The 21,780-nt window shown below is 35.0% G+C and overlaps 1 protein-coding gene across 7 annotated transcripts in view; it reads left to right on the plus strand.

The window, feature by feature from the left end:
* The first annotated feature begins 1,901 nt into the window (after nucleotides 1–1,901).
* The window catches only part of LOC134755982 (very low-density lipoprotein receptor), a 255,498-nt gene continuing 235,619 nt past the window's right edge, over nucleotides 1,902–21,780 (plus strand). For 3 of the 7 annotated variants that reach the window (XR_010129093.1, XM_063692726.1, XM_063692722.1), the window contains exon 1: nucleotides 1,906–2,379. Coding sequence is in view for 6 of the 7 variants with exons in the window: in XM_063692726.1 (XP_063548796.1) it covers nucleotides 2,298–2,379 (82 nt within the window). In the remaining variant the exon portion in view is untranslated. Of the gene's footprint in view, nucleotides 2,380–21,780 lie in introns of all 7 variants that reach the window. The other 4 variants (XM_063692719.1, XM_063692718.1, XM_063692720.1 and 1 more) reach the window with 2 other exon arrangements.

Here is a 21,780-nt window from a genome sequence, read left to right on the forward strand (position 1 = left end):
ATTAAATAAATTTTTATCCTAATCATTATATACAAGTCATTGAAATTGGACGAAGTATCTTCACAGTGCACATACAAGAAATCAGTATATTTTTTAACCGCCCTCAAAAGAAAGGTTCTCTGTTTGACCCGTATGTTTGTGTGTGTCTGCGATTATCTCGCGTTTGGCTGAACCGATTTTGATGCGGTTTTCAGAAAAGTGTTTGTTACATTCTTGAGAAGCTTTTAGTATGTACATGGATTGTTTGAAAAAACCAATTGAACCCGGTAGGTAGCGCTGCTTTCGGTATATCGTCCAATTTGATTTGTTGAAACCGATTTAGATGCAATTTTGTGTTTAGATGAAAGTTTGGGATTGGGAGTGGGAGTGGGAACGAGAACGGGACGGGAGTGGGAGTGGAGTGAAAGTTAGGTCTATCATTTACATGCTAGACCTAAGGATGGTTATTAATTTTCGGATTATTAGGTATTAATTAGTTTTTGGTACAAATTTGCTTTACAACGGGATAGGGACTGGAGAAGGATAGGGGTATATTAAAATTATTTTGTGTTTTGCAGTGGATTGGTTTATTGATTTCGAAAATTCTTTTTTTTATGTAAGTATATATATACAGATTAGTCCCGTTTTTGTCAAAACGCAGTTCTGATGATGGGATCCATGAGGAATCGAGGGAACTCCTCAAATGTTAAAGGCATTCATATAGTGATTTTAGTATTTTCATCAACAAATCAAGCTTTTACATTAAAAAAAGTGACATTTGATGAAGTGGAGCTGCTGATGATGATCAGAACGGAACTCTTCAATGACGCATAGTTCAAGTTTGGCGAGTTGTCCTCTTCGTTATGTTTGTTAAGCAAGTTAGGTTTTCAAGACAAATTTTTGTCAAGCTCGAGTTCTGATGATGGGATCCATGAGGAACCGAGGGAACTCCTCAAATGTCAAAAGCATACATATAGTGATTTTTGTATTTTTATCAACAAATCCAGCATTTACATTTAATAAAGTAACATTTGATGAAATGGAACTGCTGATGATGATCAGAATGGAACTCTTTAACGACACATAGTTAACATTTGGCGATTTATTCTCTTTATTATGGATCCAGAACCAAACTTGGATCCGTCTCGGATCCGGGTCTGGACATGGACCCCAACTCGGACCCGGACCCGGACCCGGACCCGGACCGAAGTCGGACCCGGACCCCGACTCGAAACCGGCCCCTGACCGAACTCGGACCCAAACTTGGACCCGGACAGCCGGTCACGGACCCGGACTCGGATCTGGACATGGTCTTGGACCGGAACCTGAACTTGGACGAGGACTAAGACCCGGACCCGGATCCGAACCCAGACCCGGACCCGGAAATGCTACTAGAAAAGTGGGTTAGGTGGGAGGGTTTGAACTGCGATCCTCACAGAACCGAACTGCTATGAGAAAAGTGGGTTAGGTTAGGTTAGAACTGTGACCCTTACAGAAACGAAATGCTATCAGAAAATTGGGTTAGGTTAGGGTAGAACTGCGACCCTTACAGAAACGAAATCCTACTAGAAAAGCGGGTGGTTTTACCTCCTTTTCTACATAATTACGAAAAGATGCTGTCTTTTTCATTTCATTGTCTGCATGGAATCTAAGAGTGCACAATCAACAATAAGTAACCTTTCAACGAAATCCCCCATTGAAGTCGGTTTTTTTTTCTTAAAAATTATTAAAGATGTTATTTTGGTTGTTTTTTTTTATCTTTGAAATCACACTTGCAATTGAACTTACGGAAGTTTGAACATAAACGATTGGAGAGCCCTCTTCGCACGTTTATCCTCATTGTCAGTATATTGTACACATGTAAACGCTCCCTTATTCTGTCTCGTACGTAGGATGCGTTGGAAAAATCTCTAGCTAGAATCAGCAGCGCCGCGCCACGGTTCAGTCGCCGAAACTAACCGAACGTTACGTGAGCGCGCTCAATCCCCACGCCATCTAGCGGCATATCGCGCGCCCCGCTCGCACCTGCCTGCTGCCCGCCAGCCGACATTCTCTGTCGCGCTTGCACCAGGGGCACGTAAAAATAACCTCAAAAACCTAACTCCTAACCATAATATTGCTCTTTCGCACATAACTAACAGTGACAACAACTATTGAGACAAATAACAGTGTTATACCCGTGATACACTATAGCCCAGCTGCTGTGAATGTTTCAAAAGTGTACGTTATAGTGATTTTTGGCCAAACGAAAGTTTCCTGAGGACGTTACTCGTATCGGTGGGCTGTCATTGACAGCCCCCCCAAAATATTGTGCCAATATGTGGTGGTTAATTTTATTATGTGTTATAAATGTACAGACTTATGGAGTTAAAGCCGATATTGGATTGATTTCATCAAACAGTAAGTATTGTTTGTTTATTTATTTAATTTACATACGATTTTTATTAAAAATATCACCTGATCGTACACAAACGAGTCAAGCGTTCTATGTTTCTTAACACTTCTATTTACCAAACAACGTCTTCAAAAATATCTGAACATGCACTTCAACGCCTGGATAATAAAAACGTTCAGATATAAATGAGCATCTTGTTTGCTTCTTAATGACGACTGTTACAACCAGGTAGATGTTACGCTCACGTCTGTAACGAGCCTACACACCTTTTATTTTAACGACGGATTTATTGCCATAGTTTTTATTTACACTGGATGACTGGTTTACCTGTGGTCATGCACGTGGTGTTGGTATAGTAATTATCGTCATTAGTGTAACATTTGCATTCTCACTTGTTTGTTTATCGCCTTGGCGGAGATGGAACGTTCACTGCGTAATTCGACATTGATAAACTAGTCCCTTGGAATCTGATAAAAAGATACGCGTGAGAGCGTTAGATCCTGATAAAACATTTACAGCGTCTTGCAACTTGTTTTTAGATTAAAATATGTTGTTAAGTTCTAGACAATTTAAACGCAATGAAACAGTTGAAATAAGTAGGGTAACAAACAGTCCCTAATTCCCTATTATCAGCCACCTAGGCGTTTTTCTGACTTTAACCGCTAATAATGTCTTCATCTGTAGTACCAAGTATTTAAAGTGGTGTTTTTTTACTTAATGTAAAGTTTATTTGGCAATCGTAGAATTCAATTTAAATCGCCAGAAATGCCGCCATTTATTTTTAATGATTTATTTTCTGAAGTGAGGATCAAATGCTCTAATATCAGCCACTTTTATTTAAATCCAGGCTCCAGCCACCACATGCCCTAATACCGGCCACAGTGTTCCTGAAGTAAAATCAGTAACGGACAAAAACAGGGAAATAGGTTGGTTATTGTCATGAAAAATAAAACATCATTTCTCCGTAATTTTCAAAAAAAGACACGACAAGATTGTTTTAGCAAGTCAAAAACAGCAAGTGAAAAAAAACCCACCATGTCCTCAAATGTATCATTACGGCCCACCACTGTGCATGATTAAGGTAAGCGTGTGAGTAAAATACCCTTGTAAATACCACCTCCACTACCCTGGCTGATATTAGAATTTATTTTCGTGTCAAAAATTCCGTGTATTTTTGGAATTGGACGTACCTATTAAAAGTTATTCAACGATTAATATAGGTGGCTGGTATTAGGGGGATGGCTGGAATTAGGGCACTTTACCCTACTAAAAGTAAAGAATCTTATGGGATGCCTAATTGATCTAGCCTCCTCGGACCCCGCGTACAATTTTCTGTACATAATATAAATTCTGAACTTTTATGGGTAGAGTAACAAGAGTTCCAAATTTAAAAACAAAACAATTGCTTCTGGATCTCAGATTAGACGTAATTAATATAGTTAAAGAATCGCATCTTTCATCTATTTCCTCTGGAATCTTTTTAAGTTTATTAAATTAATAACAGAAACTTCCAACTTTTTTAACAAACAGATCCTAATCTTCTTTATATTAAAATTAAACGTCTATTTACGTTTTAGGGATTCATTTAAAATAAACGGGAATAAACGAATAAATTAATGATTGTACCAGAGTTAAGAAATTTACTGTTTAAGTTTTCGAAGGTAAAGGCTTATTACGAGACGCCCGCGGTCTAGTTCTAGGTAGTGCAATCTATATATGTATATCCATGGATAAAATGAATCTAGTTTCACATTAAGTAACGTGTTATGTTCTAGAACATTGTATCTTGTTTGCTACATGCTACATAGGTAAGACAATCTATGGCATTGTGTATTAACAACCTATGTAGGCAATTGGCGATTAAGATATGTACATGGAAGGTATGTATGTATCTACTGTATGTGGGTATGTATTATAGTTGCCTTATAATAACAGTGGAATAAGGCGCAAAACATTTCTGACTCCGACAGTCACATAGAAGTACCTACATGTGTAATTTGCAAAACACTAGCCACATAAGGCGAAGGTGTCAAATAAAAGCAAAAGCGTGCGATGTTCCTATTCAAGGCCTCGTGTGGTTTGAGTCAACAGGACGTGGTATCGTTTTGCACTTAACTGAAAAAGGAAGTACCTTACTACCACTAGACCACTATATTTCTGCGTTTTACCTTATTAAAGAGTTATGACTACTACGTAAGACAGTTGTGACAACGACAACAGTTGTCAGTATTATGCTGTCTGGATTACGTCATACCTAGCAGTAGCTGTCATTATTAGTTAGTTGCATCAACGGTCAACGTCATCTGAATATACTCGTATATTTTGCACATTTATCTTTGTTACTCCTCAATTACCTACCTATTTTTTAAGGTTTCAAATCGCTGTAATAGGTACGTTGTACATAACATATAGACCAGCGGTGGAACAAAAATGGGTTTTGATAATATTAAAGTTTTTTCTTTTTCGATATGTCATTGTTAGCATGTTAAATAAGACTTTCGTAAAAAGTTAGAAATTTTTAGGGTGAGCGTTGGGATATATTGAAATATTTTAATTTCTGCTAATAACTTTGTAAATATAGAATTAAAGTTACAAAAAACTTTAACATATTCAATACCACTTTAATTTATACACAATATTCGGTTTTTAGAAATCTGGAACATGTGCTTTCTGGTGAACTTAAAAACATGAATTATTTTGTAAATAAATAATTAGAGTAGCTTATATTGCAAAATTACGATATTATGGATCAGCTTATTATACTTGTAAAAAATTAGAAATGTAGACAATGTGCTTCTCTAGATATTGATATCTGGTTAAGCAGTATAGCCAATATTGAATTAAAGTTTGTAGAGTTAATATTAAACGGTCATGACAATGATCTTAGTTCCCACACAAAAGATTAGAAATATAAAATTTGTGCGTCACTAAATACTGATACGTATGCATTCCGTGCTTATATTTACGTTACATTTCAAACGCGCGGCATGGTTGCGCGCGCCGCCGAGGCAGCGATCAAACGGTATTGATATATATAGGTAGGTAGATCAACGGGCTAGCGGGTAACCTAACCTTGCTAGACGCGTGCAAAATAATATTTCACAAAATTCAAAAAAATGTTCTAAAAGCAATCTGTATTTTTAACAGGTTAAAATTAAGTATCTAAATAGTCATAAAAATAATAAACCAGAACATTTGGTCGTGTCGTGTCTTTAACCTTGCCAGGCGATCTAAAAAGTATGGCACTTACTTGCACGCAGAATTAAGTTTGTTTACTATACAAATTGTATGCATTACAAAGTTATCTTTGCACACAAAATTAAGTTTCTCTACTATACAAAGCGTATGCATCGCAGTTATTTTTGCACTCAAAATTATGTTTGTCTACTAAACAAAGTGTATGCATTACAAAGTTATTTTTGTAGTAAATTAAAGACCACTAGGTAGGATGTACAGTCAGCAATACTATTCGCTTAGCACCTTTGCATACAAACCTATACAGGGGTGGTATCTTTTCTCTGCAGCTAACTGTACAATGTGATTGTAACTATGAGGATGGTGTATATTTATGATGTATGAGGACATTTCTATTAAAAGTTATGTTAGATTTTGAAATTTTTATATTGAGTATATCTACTTATATAAAAATTTGAATTTTGGTTATAGAATTTTATATTATATAACATACAAAAAAAACAACAATAAACAAAAAAATATATATAGGGCTGTAGCTCCTAAACCGTCCGTCGCAGCGCAAAAATAAAAAAAAATTCGTTCCCCTCTTTCAATATACAAAAAACACAATAAATAAATAAATGAATATTATAGGACATTCTTACACAGATTGACAGTCCCACAGTAAGCTCAAGAAGGCTTGTGTTATGGGTACTCAGACAACGATATATATAATATACAAATACATAGAAAACACCCATGACTCAGGAACAAATATCTGTGTTCATCACACAAATAAATGCCCTTACCGGAATTCGAACCCAGGACCATCGGCTTCACAGGCAGGGTCACCCACTAGGCCAGACCGGTCGTACAATGAAACACAAAAAGAAAAAAAAAATCTTTACACGGCTGTATCTCCTAAACCGCGCGTCGTAGCACAAAAACAATCATCAAATTTTCGATCCACTTTAAGAAACCCTCAATTAATATTAAAAAAAAAAAAAAACAAAAAAAAACGAAAAAATCTTTATAAGGCTCTATCTCCTGAACCGTGCGTCGTAGCGCAACATAATAAAATTTTCGTTCAACTGCAGTGGACCCTTAATTAACATTAAAAAAAAAGAAAAAAGGAAAGAAAATTCTTTAGAGGGCTGTATCTCCTAAACAGTGCGTTGTAGAGCAAAAATCGTGCGACGGAGCGCAAAAATAATCAAATTTTCGTTCCACTTTAAGATACCCTTAATTAATATAGGTATATAAAAAACACAAAAAATCCGTATAAGGCTTAATCTCCTAAACCGTGCGCCGTAGCGCAAAATAATAACATTTTCGTCCGCCTGCAGTGGACCCTTAATAAACATTTAAAAAAAAAAACAGAAAAAAAACAGAAAAAATATTTACAGGGCTGTATCTCCTAAACCATTCGTTATAGCGCAAAAATAATCAAATTTTCGTTCCCCTATCAGAAGCCCCTAAGTAACATACAAAAAACACAATGAAAACATAAAAGAAAAAAACAAAGAAAACAATCTTTTTATAGGGCTGTATCTCCTAAACCGTGCGTCGGAGCGCAAAAAAAGTAAAATGTTCGTTCCCCTCTAAAAAAGATAGATATAACTCCGTAATAGATGGATACAGTCTAAGGAAAAAACGTGCCTCGAAAATCACGAAAATTTGATTCTCGATCAGAGGGCGCCACTAGTTTTGGCTTACTCTCGTATAGATGGCGTTGACGGTTTCGTTTGTTATTTATAATTTTAACGCATATCAGTGAAAGAACATGGGTCAAAATCATATAAAAATAATTAATGCAAATAAAAAAATCATTTATCCATATTTAAATACATTTTAACGTATTTTTATAAATCTTCATTTTTAGTTTTAAAGTATGTCGATAGATGGCAGTGAATTTAAAGCGGTTACAAAATTTACTATGACAGTACCACTCTATCTTATTATATCCTCTTTGCCTCTAAGAAACCCTTTTTTAATATGAGAAAAAACAAAAAAAAAACGAAAAAAATATTTACACGGCTGTAACTCCTAAACCGTGCGTCGTAGCGCAAAAATAATCAAAATTTCATTCCACTTTAAGAAACCCTTAATTTATATTAAAAAAAAAAAAAATCTTTATAAGGCTGTATCTCCTAAACCGTGCATCGTAGCGCAAAATAATAAAATTTTCGTTCCATTGCAGTGGACCCTTAGTTAACATTAAAAAAAAAAAACAAAAAAAAAACAGAAAAATATCTTTACAGCGCTGTCTCTCCTAAACCGTGCGTTGAAGCGCAAAAATAATCTAATTTTCGTTCTCGTTTGAGAAACCCGTAAGTAACATTCAAAAAATACAATGAAAAACAAAAAAGAAAACAAAAAATTAAAACATCTTTATAGGGTTGTATCTTTTAAATATTAATAAGGGTTTCTTAAAGTGGAACGAAAATTTAATTATTTTTGCTCTTCGCTCCGACGCACGGTTTAGGAGATACAACCCTATAAACATTTTTTTCTTTGTTTGTTTTCTTTTTAGTTTTTCATTGTGTGTTTTGTATGTTACTTAGGGGCTTTTCAAAGGGGAACGAAAATTAGATTATTTTTGCGCTACAACGCACGGTTTAGGAGATACAACCCTATAAAGATTTTTTATTTTTTTGTTTTCTTCTTTGTTGTTCGATTATGTTTTTTGAATGTTACTTACGGGTTTCTCAAAGGGGAACGAAAATTAGATTAGTTTTGCGCTACAACGCACGGTTTACGAGATACAGCCCTGTCATAGGACATTTCGATGCTAGTGCGGAAAGTGTGTCATTATTAGACATTTCCGCACGTGTATCGAACGACGTTTTTCAATACAGTTGCGAAAAAATAAGAAAAACAACAAGTAAGGAATTCGAAACTTTTATATTATTAATTCTGTGACATCATTGACATTGACATTATGAAGAGGTGTTTTTTTAGCTGGGTGTTATTATTATTGAACCCACTTTAATGAAAGTTTTTTTTTTAAATGCATGTTCTATAAGACAATTTTACATATAAAACATTGTACTATTATTACCCAAATATCGTTAATTACGATTATTTGTGTATCGTACATTTATAAAAACAATATCGAATGTTGCCTTTGGAAATTTAAAGCAGAAATAAAAAACGCCTCTCCTTTGACAGGCGTTCCGTTCTATTCAGACAACTTATTAAGAACGGTTTTTCAATATTCAATATATAAAAAAATAGACGTGTTATAATGATGAAGACGAAGAGGTAAGTAATAAAATATGAAATATGTATATTTTTCGTATTCTTACTTTAACAGTAGGTTTTTATGTTGATTACTGAGTATTGAGTATTGAAATAATCGTTAATAACGATATTTAGGTAATAATAGTACAATGTTTTATATTTGTAAAACAATACAATGTGTATAATGTTGTATGTAGTGGGTTCAATAATAATAACAAAATCCATTCTAGTCGAATAAAAGCTATAAAAACACCTCTTCATAATGTCAATGTCAATAATTAGAGTTTTGAATGATTCACGGTGGTTTTGAAATATCGGGAGCTCACAAATAATACAAAAGGTAATCACGGTCTATATCCCGGTCAATATAAGTCTAATGTCAATAATGTCACAGAATTAATAATATAAAAGTTTCGAATTCCTTACTTGTTGTTTTTCGCAACGGTATTAAAAAACGTCGTTCGATACACGTGCGGAAATGTCATTCTTCGAAAGTATGTAAAGTATGACATACTTTCCGCACTAGCATCGAAATGTACTATTTCTGTTTTTTTTTTTCTTTTTTTTTAATGTTAACTAAGGGTCCACTGCAATGGAACGAAAATTTTATTATTTTGCGCTACGATGCACGGTTTAGGAGATACAGCCTTATAAAGATTTTCTGTGTTTTTTTTTAAATATATTACTTAAGGGATTCTTAGTGGAATGAAAATTTGATTATTTTTGCGCTCCGTCGCACGGTTTAGGAGATACAACCCTATAAAGATTTTTTCTTTGTTTTTCTTTTTAGTTTTTCATTGTGTTTTCTGTATGTTACTTAGGGGTTTCTCAAAGGGGAACGAAAATTAGATTATTTTTGCGCTACAACGCACGGTTTAGGAGATACAGCCCTCTAAAAAAAAATTTCTGTTTTTTTTTTCTTTTCTTTTTAAATGTTAATTAAGTTGAAAGAAAATTTTATTATTTTACTCTACGACCCACGGTTCAGAGATACAGCCTTATAAAGACTTTTTTGGTATTTTTTTTTATATTACGTACGACGCTCGGCTTAGGAGATACAGCCGTGTAGAGTTTTTTTTCTTATTGTGTTTCATTGTGTTTTTTGTATATTAAAAGTGTTTTTAAAGGGGAACGAAAATTTTATTATTTTTGCGCTACGACGGACGGGTTAGGAGATACAGCCCTATATTTCTTTTTTTGTATATTTATATAATATAAAATTCAATAACCAAACTTCAACTTTATATATAAGTAGATATATTTAATATAAAAATTTCAAAATCTAACATAATTTAATAATAGCGTTGTAGCGTAAAATAATAAAATTTTCGTTCAACTTAATTAACATTTAAAAAGAAAAGAAAAAAAAACAAAAATTTTTTTAGAGGGCTGTATCTCCTAAACCGTGCGACGGAGCGCAAAAATAATCAAATTTTCGTTCCACTAAGAAACCCTTAATTAATATATTTAAAAAAAACCACAAAAAACCTTTTTAATTCTGTATCTCCTAAACCGTGTGCCGTAGCGCAAAATAATAAACATTTTCGTTCGCCATTAGGGTCATTTAGGGTCGTTCGCCTGCAGTGGAACCTTAATAAACATTTAAAAAAAAACAAATAGAAAAAAAAACAGAAAAAAATATTTACAGGGCTTAAATAATCAAATTTTCGTTCCCTTAACAGAAGCCCTTAAGTAACATACAAAAAACACAATAAATAACATACATCATAAATATACACCATCGTCATAGTTACAATCACATTGTACAGTCAGCTGCAGAGAAAAGATACCACCCCTGTAAAGAAGTTTGTATGCAACGGTGCTAAGCGAATAGTATTGCTGACTGTACATCCTACCCAGTAGTCTTTAATTTACTGTACTACAAAAATAACTTTGTAATGCATACAATTACTATAGTAGACAAACTTAATTTTACGTACGAGTAAGTGCCATACGTTACTTTTTAGCTCTTCTGGCAAGGTCAAAGACCCGACCAAATGTTCAGGCTTATTTTTTTGTGACTATTTAGATACTTAACTTCAACCTGTAAAAATTACAGATTGCCTCACGAACTTTTTTGGAGCCCTAAAAAATCTTAAAAAATATAAGGGTTGATTTAGCCCCGCTACCCTGCAGCCAGACCTCCAGTGCTGAGTTAGGGTATGATAGGAGAAGTATCAGGCAAATTTTCAGCTTGCCTCAAGGACCTACTCCAAAATGTCTACCAGCTCTCGGACCACCAAGTAACTACAAATAATCAGTCCACATAACAAACATTTTGTACTCATTTTGAAGTCATAATTACATTAATTTCACGTAATATCGGCATCTAATTTATGTGCACGGTAAACAAACTAATGAATGACAAGAAAAGTACGAAGTACTTACGAAGCTGAGCGGGGGGTGGGGCGACCGGGCGAGGTACCTATAGGTATAGATAGATACGAATGCTACGATAGGCTCCCGCGTGCCGCGCCGGCACCTTGACGGACCAGCGCGGCGTATGTATGAATTTCGCGCCTTTTTAAATAGATTTGGCTATAACAATGGAAGCTACACACAGAAATTTCTTACTTTTCATAATATGGTTGCATATATTATTTTATAGTATGAAACTTATCTTTATAGACTTTAATTCAATATTGGACCTTACAGGACAAAAAACGCATATTAAAATTTAAGCAGCAATCCTATTTTTCTAATTTTTCGGCTTTGTCTATTAACTTAAGAATTTAGAGATATTATTGTGGATTTTTAAAACTTTAATTCAATATCGACAAAATAATAAGCTAATTTTAGTTTGACAAAGAAGCACGTTGAATTTTTTTCTAAAAATGTAACAGTTTAAAGAGTCATACATAATTTAAACGATGAAGCTTAAACTTTGCACTTTAATTCAATATTCAAAAAGCATCAATCAAAATATATAAATACCTAATTGATACCTAACGCTCGTTCTAACTTTTCCTCTTAAATTACAAATATGCTTAAAAACATGTCCCCTGCCATATAAGCATCACTTTTCCTTCTTTAGAATTATCATAACTTTAAGGTCAAAAATATGGTCCCACTATCGGTCTAATAGTACAAACCTATATACGATGACGTCGATAGCCCAAAAATACGTTGACAAATAATTTTTAGGAATATTTTTATTACTTACACATTTTTTACATAACATCATTAATAAAAACTCATTTAACTACACAACGTGTTATCTTCAAAACATACTTATTTTACTTTGTAACATAAACGCTAACGTCATACAAAACATTTTACGTATGTATTGGCCCACCTGTAGTCGGCGCAACTTAAGAACCAATATTTGACAGTTACTAATGATATGATAATACTATTACTTATTCTGTGGTATTGTATAATTATGAAGCTGAAGACATACCCCCTTATTCATAAACGTCTACTAAAGTTGACAAGCCGCTAATAATCGTTTGTCCCTTTCTGACGTATTGGTATGATGGAAAGGGACAAACGATTATTAGCGGCTTGTCAACTTTAGTAGACGTTTATGAATAAGGGGGGCTACTGTTTAACTGGTAGCCCTGCTTCATATAGGTACCTATAATACTTAAGGGTCAATTCATAACTGTCAAATATTGGTTCTTACGTTGCGCCGACTAGACCTGTAAGTGTACCTACTACAAAGGATGTAAGAAATATAAAAAATACTTAACTTTTTTAAATGTCGATGTCCCTTAGCAATAAAATACAGATTTTGATATTAAGATATCTATGAATTCTGGACAATTCCATGTTTTATTGCAATGTATTCATGGTGCAGACGCTGTTCTGCCGTGCCAAGTTTCTAAAATAGCAACAACTGAAAGGGACTGAATGGCATGATATTTTCCTGAATCAGTACAAAGTTCAACAGTTGTGGCGGAAAGCCAATTTTTGAGACGGGGCTATTCTGGTAACTTTGTTTACTTTTGCCTCGGACAATTTTATTTTACAATCCATTGGAGCTGAATGAGTAGGTACCGAGGTTGTCATCCCGCCTTAATCGGAAAAGCAGGAAGAAGCAGGAAGCGAGCGAGCCTATTATTATACAATGACATCTTCAAATTATGCATGTCAGTGGTAACTTGGTAAGGATTCATGATCATCATCTTCCTCGCGTTATCCCGGCATTTTTGCCACGGCTCATGGGAGCCTGGGGTCCGCTTGGCAACTAACCCCGAGAATTGGCGTAGACACTAGTTTTTACGAAAGCGACTGCCATCTGACCTTTCAACCCAGAGGGTAAACTAGACCTTATTGGGATTAGGGTCCGGTTTCCTCACGATGTTTTCCTTCACATCATCTTTGATAATACCTCCTCTCTCGAAGGTTGTCTTTAAGAAACCCCCTTAGGGGGATAGTTCATAACGAAATATATTTTCTCGTGTGTTTTATCGATACTCGAATAGTTGTCCTTTGTAAAATAGATATAAGTATACCCTAAGAAGATTTTATTTGGCATTCGCCATTGTGGCGGGTTTTCAGTGGTACGAGTACTAATTTATTTTACTGGCAAGGAGACTCCTTGACAGCAGAGTTGAAAGTCATCGAATGTCACCAATGTAAAAAAGAACAATAGATTTTGCAATTATAAACGATTTTACCACAAAATGCCAAATAAGTTTATTAAAAATGCAAGAAAAAATTGTTTTGAATAAGTACCAAAAATAAAACATTTACGTCAATAGGTGAAAAAGACGAAGACGTAACAATCCAATAAACAACATGACCAGGAAATTAGTTGTTGACATGACCAGGTATTGACACATTTGACTATTACGTGACGTACGCACGTCGTAAATTATTGCCATAATATGTAAGCAGAAGATTGTACCGACACTATATTAGGGGCAAACAGAATCTTGTCAAGCTTTACACTTTACTACATAAATCCTAACGTAAATGGATATCTAATTTACAAAATAGAAAAAAAACATATAGGTATAAGAAAGTCAAAGATGTAACTGAGAATACCTACAAAAGATAACACTGATATCAAGAAACATGTAAAAGATAAAAAAACACGTGGTTTTTAGGGATCCGTACCCAAAGGGTAAAAACGGGACCCTATTAATAAGGCTCCGCTGTCCGTCTGTCTGTCTGTCACCAGGCTGTATCTAAAGAATCGTGATAGCTAGACAGTTGAAAATTTCACAGATGAAGTATTTCTGTTGCCGCTATAACAACAGTTAACAACACATACTAAAAAGTACGGAACCCTCGGTAGGGAGTCCGACGCGCACTTGTCCGGTGTTTTATTATCTTATTAAGTTTCATGACGCGCGTTTGTTTATTTTCGCTGCATCTAATCTAATCGAACATATCGCATTCGGTGAAATAAAGAAAGAGATAATAAGAATGCAGCGGCTTTGGGTGGTCGTTCGCTTACCGAATAATCCACTCGTAGTTTTAACTGTCTCAATTATGGCGGCCCACAGCTGACGCGGCGGCCATAAAAGTACCGCTGATGAAAGAGCACAATCCCATTGTGATCCCAATAAAACGGGCTTTATGTCCGAAGGGGGCGTCATTATGTGAAAAATGAAAAACGAATCGCACTTATACACCGAATATTACTTATCGTAGATACTGCTAATGTTGAAGGTGATTTTGTGAAATTGACTGTTGATTGATTGCGTTTTGACGTCGCGCGTCGCACGTCTCCTCGGCGACCTCTGTGGAACTGTCGTGTATTTCTTCATGAATGACAGCTCAAATTGGAATCAACCTAGCTCCAATATATTTTTACTTGTAACATTGTTAACAAATATGCATTTTTTTATTTGTACGTATTTTTCATAGTACCTACCTAATTGCGTTAACTCAGCGAAAGATGCAAAGTTTTTGCAAAATTTTTAAGATGAAAAATGACGTCGTTTTTGGAGGCACCAGCTGCGTAGTCCTGGCCGGAGGGTCAACTCTGTAGATTAGATAAGGGCGTCTGACTTTTTGTCCCCAATTGTAATAAAGGACACGAATCAGAATAACAAAGCCTGTATAAACAAAAAAGTTTCATCTTTTTTGTATTCAGGCTGCTCACAGTTTCAATTTAATTCAATTTGTTTATCTTATTATCCGTTGTTATATTATAACATCGTCTATACTGTGTTTGTTTTTTTTTTTGTTTCTTAGACTACGTACTCGTTGACTCGTTGTTTAACTTCGACAAGATTGTGATATCAGTAAATGTTTGACTATAGTTAGCTTAGCGTTATTTCATTGTTCACAAAAATGCGCCGAAAACAATGTTCATTTGGTCTTCCGTGAAAACGCTTATTGAATACGTCTGGATGCACGTTTTGTCAAATATTTTTCTTTTCTCGTCGGTATCCAATATCATCACAGCAGTCAGCCCACTGCCATCCATTACTTCGGTGACGCACGGATGAGGGTCCCAAAATTGCTTATTTCTGGATCCGCAATAAAGGTGGCATAAGAAATTAAATACGAAACATACATGTATCATGAGTCGTTGGTCGTATAATAAAGAATTGTATTGCATACCGCAAAAGTAAAAAAAAAAACAGGTATGTACGAAAACTGAAACATGTTTTTATCTATAAATCATTTTTGATACAAGGTTTTACCACCAACTGTTACTTGTCTACTCTACAATTACTACTTCTACTACTTAACAAAACTATTCTATTGAGCCTATTAACCAGTAAAGGCACAGAATATCTAAGATAGGTACAAATGTACACCGACCTGATTTTGACGGTTAGCTTAATAAGTAACTTAATAATCTATTAATAGATAATTATAAACTTAATCGTAGGTGACGCGCGGTGCGAGAAACATAACAATTTGGATGTGACCTTACTATAAATAAAGATATAGTTAGGTCGCACTAAGGTTTTGACTTGACTGTAAAATGTAATACAAATCTTCAATAAAAAAAGCAAAAGATGATTTGAAAGCTTGTTTTATACTGTTCAAAACGTGATATAATTAATTTAAAATTTTGACTTCATTTACTACTTGTTTACTTTGGGATGTCTTTAGACAAAATTACGTGGCTGGATTGTAAAAAATTATACTTCACAAAAGGGATTAAAAATCAGTGTCACAATAATATTTAAAATAGGCACAATTGTTTATTTATATGAATCTACTTTATTAGAACGTTATTTTATCACCAGCATTTAGTTCTCCGACAAGTCTGTACTTTAGCTAATACCTTAAAAATTAGGGTACTTTTCGGCAACACATACGCTTATTTTTCACTGGCATCCAACGAGTAGGTTTGGTACAAGTAAAACATGAACAGTTGCAATTTTCGTAGTCCAATACACATGAATTATATAACTAAAGAAATATAAAATATCCAGCTTTTGTTTTATGTAAGATACAACCATGTAAAAAAGAAAAAAATATAGGGATCAAAATCACGTTGAACAGGCCGCGTATTTTTTGCATGTTTTTTATAACTTTTTTCTGAATATTACATAGAATTATGCAAAAATACGTTGCGTACGTTAAATTATATTGTACTGTAATTTTGCATTAACTACGCTTTCAACTCATGTATATGAATAATAAGGGACTTGTACCTATAACTTTTTTTTCAGTAAAAATATTTGTGACAACTTATGACCTGACTAACTTATGACCAGGCATCGTAAACTGCGAGCGAAATCCATTGAAATGACGTACTTTGACTTGACAACAACCCTAGTACTTCAATGTATTTCGCTCGCAGTTTACGATGCCTGCTTATGACCTATATGCAGTGAGCCACACCTGGTACGACGAATAATGGAAATAAATAAAAATATAATGTATTAGATAATAGATAATTTATAGCGTTTATCACTTCGTTGTTGTCAATTTCGCTTTTTGGGGCGAGGTCATAAACTTTGTCTTTATGGTGTGTAAATAATCATTAGCAAGTCCTATCGTTTCTTACATCTCGTATATAGAAACTCGAAAGTATATTAATTTTGTACATTAAACAAGTACTTACCTACATATATCAACACAACATAAGTTCATTATTCACGAAATCCAGCTTATATGTAAACTTTTGTAAATATTTGTGTAAGTATATAGGACAAAAGCTATTCGTTAATTTGAGTAACCGCGGAACTTGAAACCAATTGTGAGAATGTAGTACAGTTGCGTTTCAAGTCCTTAATTAATTGCACCCGGGTTCGGTAGTTCGACTGCGTAGAGGATCCAATTTACTTGCAAACTTACTCGGTGTTATATTAAGTGAAATGGAACTTAATTTATCATGATACTGATACCCTTGTATTTTCTTGATGTTTCAAGCAAATATGATACATTGCACAAATGACATGATACAACTCGTTAGGTATTTTTGAAGTGGTTACGCTTGATTATAAAAATAGGTACAACAAATACGTTATATCAGATACTGACGATTGTGTTTATTTCAGTTGCTAGAGTATCGAAATAAAGTGCAAACCTCTCTGCCGGTCTACAATGTTTTCTAACGGCATTATAGAATTCATCGCAATCTTTTTTGTCAACTTACTATAATTTTCCGCGTTTATTTAAAACTTGTTTGTGATTACGATTGACGTTGACATATTACGCAAGACAAGAAAAGTTTCCAGTCTTGTCAACGATGTCTCAGTTTTGGCAGTTTTGTTCATAATATGCGATGGGTTTGAGTACTATCCGACTGCCGAAGGAGGTTAATTTACTGATTGATGCAAGAAACATGTATTAGGAAAAAAATAACGTTTTCCACACTATACGTATCTACAGAATTTATTTTATTTTATTTATAGAGTTAAACCAAGAAAAGTCTGCAACGATTTTGATAGCAAACGCAGTGCAAGTGTTATTTTAAACGTCAAACTTCTATGAAATTATGACGTATAAAAACACTTGTACTGCGTGTGCTATCAAAATCGTTGAAGACTTTTCTTGGTCTCACTCTTACAAATCAAAACTACTAACTATTGTTGCTGTACAGTTGTACACACAGTTCTTCTCACTTCTTTACGTACATCTTTTTTTTGTTTAATGAAATAGGAGGCAAACGAGCAGACGGATCACCTGATGGTAAGCGATTACCGCCGCCCATGGACACCCGCAACACCAGAGGGGTTGTAAGTGCGTTGCCGGCCTTTAAGATGGGAATACGCTCTTTTCTTGAAGGTTTGAATACCCCAGGCGACAGTTCATTACACAGTTTAGCTGTGCGAGGCAGGAAGTTTCTAGAGAAACGCATAGTTGAGGACTGCCAACCATCTAAGTGGTGAGGATGGTAATGTTGTCGCGTAGTACCTACGGGTCTCTTAATTCATCATCATTTTATAATCATTTTATCTAACAGGCTAATCTTTATAATTTTCCAAAAAAAAATGCTTAGGTATCTGATGGTAACACTGAAGGTTGTAAAGATACCGTCTGATAACATAGGATGATAGCACGCTAAATTGTTCAATTGAAGTGCTTTAATACACAGAGATTATTGTACGGTGTACCAAATCGTATAGTATGATAAGCGCTCAATTGAGGTCCGCTGCCAAGTCCAATGCGACACTTAGCGCTGACCTCGATCCTGGTCTAATTCACTAACCATTTAGTTTCAATTGCCGAACCAAATCTAGCATCACTAGAGGCGGCAATCCGTAACAACTATGCCTAATCGGAGATCATTCAAATACTGGTTCGTCAGGCGTTGCGCTATCTAGGTTCTCGAAATAACAAACACTGTATTGGACCGTTGTCATTAAGCCTGACTGTCACTGTCCTACTGATGATATAGATAGACAGTGGTTCGATCAATGAGGGTGGGATAGGGAACATTGGGCGAAATATAGCCATCTGTTATTTGACTTTGAAGCTTTTGATGGCATGTTAAGTTTGCTTTTTGCATGTGCCTGTCGGACATGTGCAGCGATAACGGGTGATTGGTTTCGATCCTGTATTAATTGTTGGCGCTGATATTGGAATCGTTATAGTACCTATGGTTGTATTCATATTGTCAGTTATAATTCTACATACATACGTATAGGATCTTGGCCAGCTTCTAACGAAAATTTATGAGATAAGGCCGAAATATTGACATTGACACTGACATTGTAGATCCTGTAAAACTGATGATGATGATACTTCCGAGTTCCGGCCGACTTCGACCATGGCGACCACTTCGACTCCTAGTAACTAAGAGCTAAGGGCTTACTATTAGCTCGGCGCTCGTGCGCCCGAATATGGCTGACGTAGCCTATAGCCGATATTCGAGGCGAACCCCCGCGCACATGAGGACACCAGCCACATAGTGGTAGTGAATGGAAGCAGGCTGGCGTGCTTTCAGCTCGTCGCGTTAAGCCTGTAAAACTACTATTTATATATAGGACTGTGTAAGATTACAAATTGAGCCGACTCAAACAAGTGGTAATATTAATACAAGCCGTTATTAATAATGTGCAAGTTAATAGCATAACATAAACTACGGTGTTTTCACATCATCAGCTGGGCCGCAAACTACTCTTCCACAGTTTCGGAATTTAAGAGACCCGTAGGTACTATTGCTACAAAGTTACATGCAAATTGAATCACTTTTACACTTCAGTATGTAGTTAATCAGATATAAATATGCAGGTAAACTTGCTGAAGAGCGCCGAGTTACCTACAAGTCGCTGAATTCGCGTCCGAACTACACTATTCGTCTTTATTCGTAATATATTTTCGTATATAAATAAGAATTCGCCCAAACTACGCAATAAATATTTTGATTTCCCTTAACTTTCTGTCTCCATCCAAACCGATCCTCTTGATTGATTGAATTTTAAAATTGTATTTATTTAAACGTCACTGTAGAATCATGAAAAACATAAACAACAATTTCGTTAAATAAACATTTGGAACACGAAAACTAAATGTGCCCTCTAGTTTATCCTAGGACATCGCTTTGCTGCTTAGTCGAATATCTGAGAGGTTGTAATGAAGGTTGGATATGTCACAGCCACTGCTCAAGACCTCCTATGATCCCTGAAATTTAAAAAAGCTATGTTTTCGTATTTTTTGTTATATCACCACAATTTTCGCCCGTTTCCACTGTCCAAAGCCAAACACCCAAAACAGTTCAATCGTCCTAATCCATTAAATAATTTCACGGTTTAGACTCACTTGTTAATTTTTTTAATGTAAACCGTGAAATTATTTAATGTTTGTATGTCTCACAACAGTTTAAATTCGTCCTAATCCAGTTGGCGGACTTCCTTCATTTAAAATTAAAAAGCATGACCGAAGCCTACCGTCGCCTATTTATGAGTAATAATTTCAAGTTGGATCCGTCAACGTTGCAGCCATGTTTACAGTTTAGCATCCTAGTCCGTTGGAATAAGGCGAAAAATGTATGCATAATTGCATATAGGTAAGTATCTGACTTGGGGAGTTTTATATAAAATTTTAAGCACGTCCCTGCGCAGTGGCGGGCGTGTAAATCGGGCGGGAAGTTTGCGCATTAGCAACGCGGGAAATAGCCAGAGATGAGAAAAGTTGACGACAACATGGCATTGAAGATTTTCATTGTGTACCGTCAAGTGAGATTTAATTGAGGCTTCCGTTGCGGACATTGCGGTTCAAAAAAATCTGGGTAAAAATTCTGAACTTATTGACAATTCGATAAATGACGGTAATTTTTGCATGAAATGTTTGAGTTGAAGAGTGAAGGGAGGGAAAATTTGTGGCGGAAACAAAGTGGTACCTACACTACCTACCACCATATAGTTAATACCTATTATGCAAAAGATGCTGATAAGCAATAATATGTCAACCCACAAAAACAAAAAATAATAATTTTAATGCCATATTGTACCTGAAGGTTGTCTGGAAGAGATCGCTTTTTAGCGATAAGACCGCATGTTGTTGCTTAGTTCGCTATGTTAATTATAATGTATCTTATTTTGTTTTAATTATGCACAATAAAGAATATATTATTATTATTATTTTCTCTAGGATTTATCTTTCTCATTATCATTATTATTATTGTAGCTGGCCCGCTCGACTTCGTTTTGCAAAAATGACCTTAGTGATTTGAAATTTATAAATATTCCAATAGAAGGAAAAAAGGTTAACACAGGTCCGTTAACACGTGTTGTCTGTTTTGTATTAATGCGTTTAGTACCTTAACTTATTGCAGTAATGGCTAGAACGCATACTAAAATGTCAATAATGTCTTAAGAGAGAGTAACTCGTTATTGCGGAAATCATTCCATTAATTCTGTTTTACCATATGCGCTATGAAGGTAAATATTGCTAAAAATGGTGTTAATAATAAGTAATTTTACGAATTTAGTGCACAAATCTGTTAATTGTTGCGGTTTTCAAGAGGTAATACTAATGCTAATCGAAATAAGGTATTTATAAAGCGTAATCACACTAGTTTATAAGCGTTTTATTTTTTAGGTAAGTTTGCCAAAATAAATTAAACAAAACCGCAAAATGCTGTAGTTTTTCTTAGCAATTCATTTTTAGTGCCTAAATCGCACTTTTTTTATTTAATAGACCGCACGACTAGCGACGCGAAGTGAACTGAAGCGGAGGGGCAGATAAACATGGCGTCTTGACAAGTGTTGCCAGCGTAGAAATTGCTTCCAGTGTAGTAAAAATGTGTGATTTTCGACTTATCCCCATTTTCGAATTTACCCCAAAGCACCCTACTCCATTTTTGTAACATAACTTTTATTGTAATCATAGTGGTTTATTTAGGTGAAAATAGCGCATTAAATAGCTGTTCAAGATTTGGTGATCATTAATTACGACTTTACGAGTACCTATATTTGGTGTTACAATACAATTTGAACATATGCAGATTCGTAAAATAATGTATTTTTTATAATTATAATGATTTTAAATAACTTGTTACAGTTGAATCTCCAACAAACCGTTCGATCACCCCGCCAAGGAACAATTTAAGACCCATAAGATATTAACACTGCCAGCCGTTTATATATTAGAAGCATGCAAATACGTTAGAGCAAACCAAG

The sequence above is a fragment of the Cydia strobilella genome, chromosome 3, assembly GCF_947568885.1.
Source record: "Cydia strobilella chromosome 3, ilCydStro3.1, whole genome shotgun sequence".
Taxonomy (NCBI): domain Eukaryota; kingdom Metazoa; phylum Arthropoda; class Insecta; order Lepidoptera; family Tortricidae; genus Cydia; species Cydia strobilella.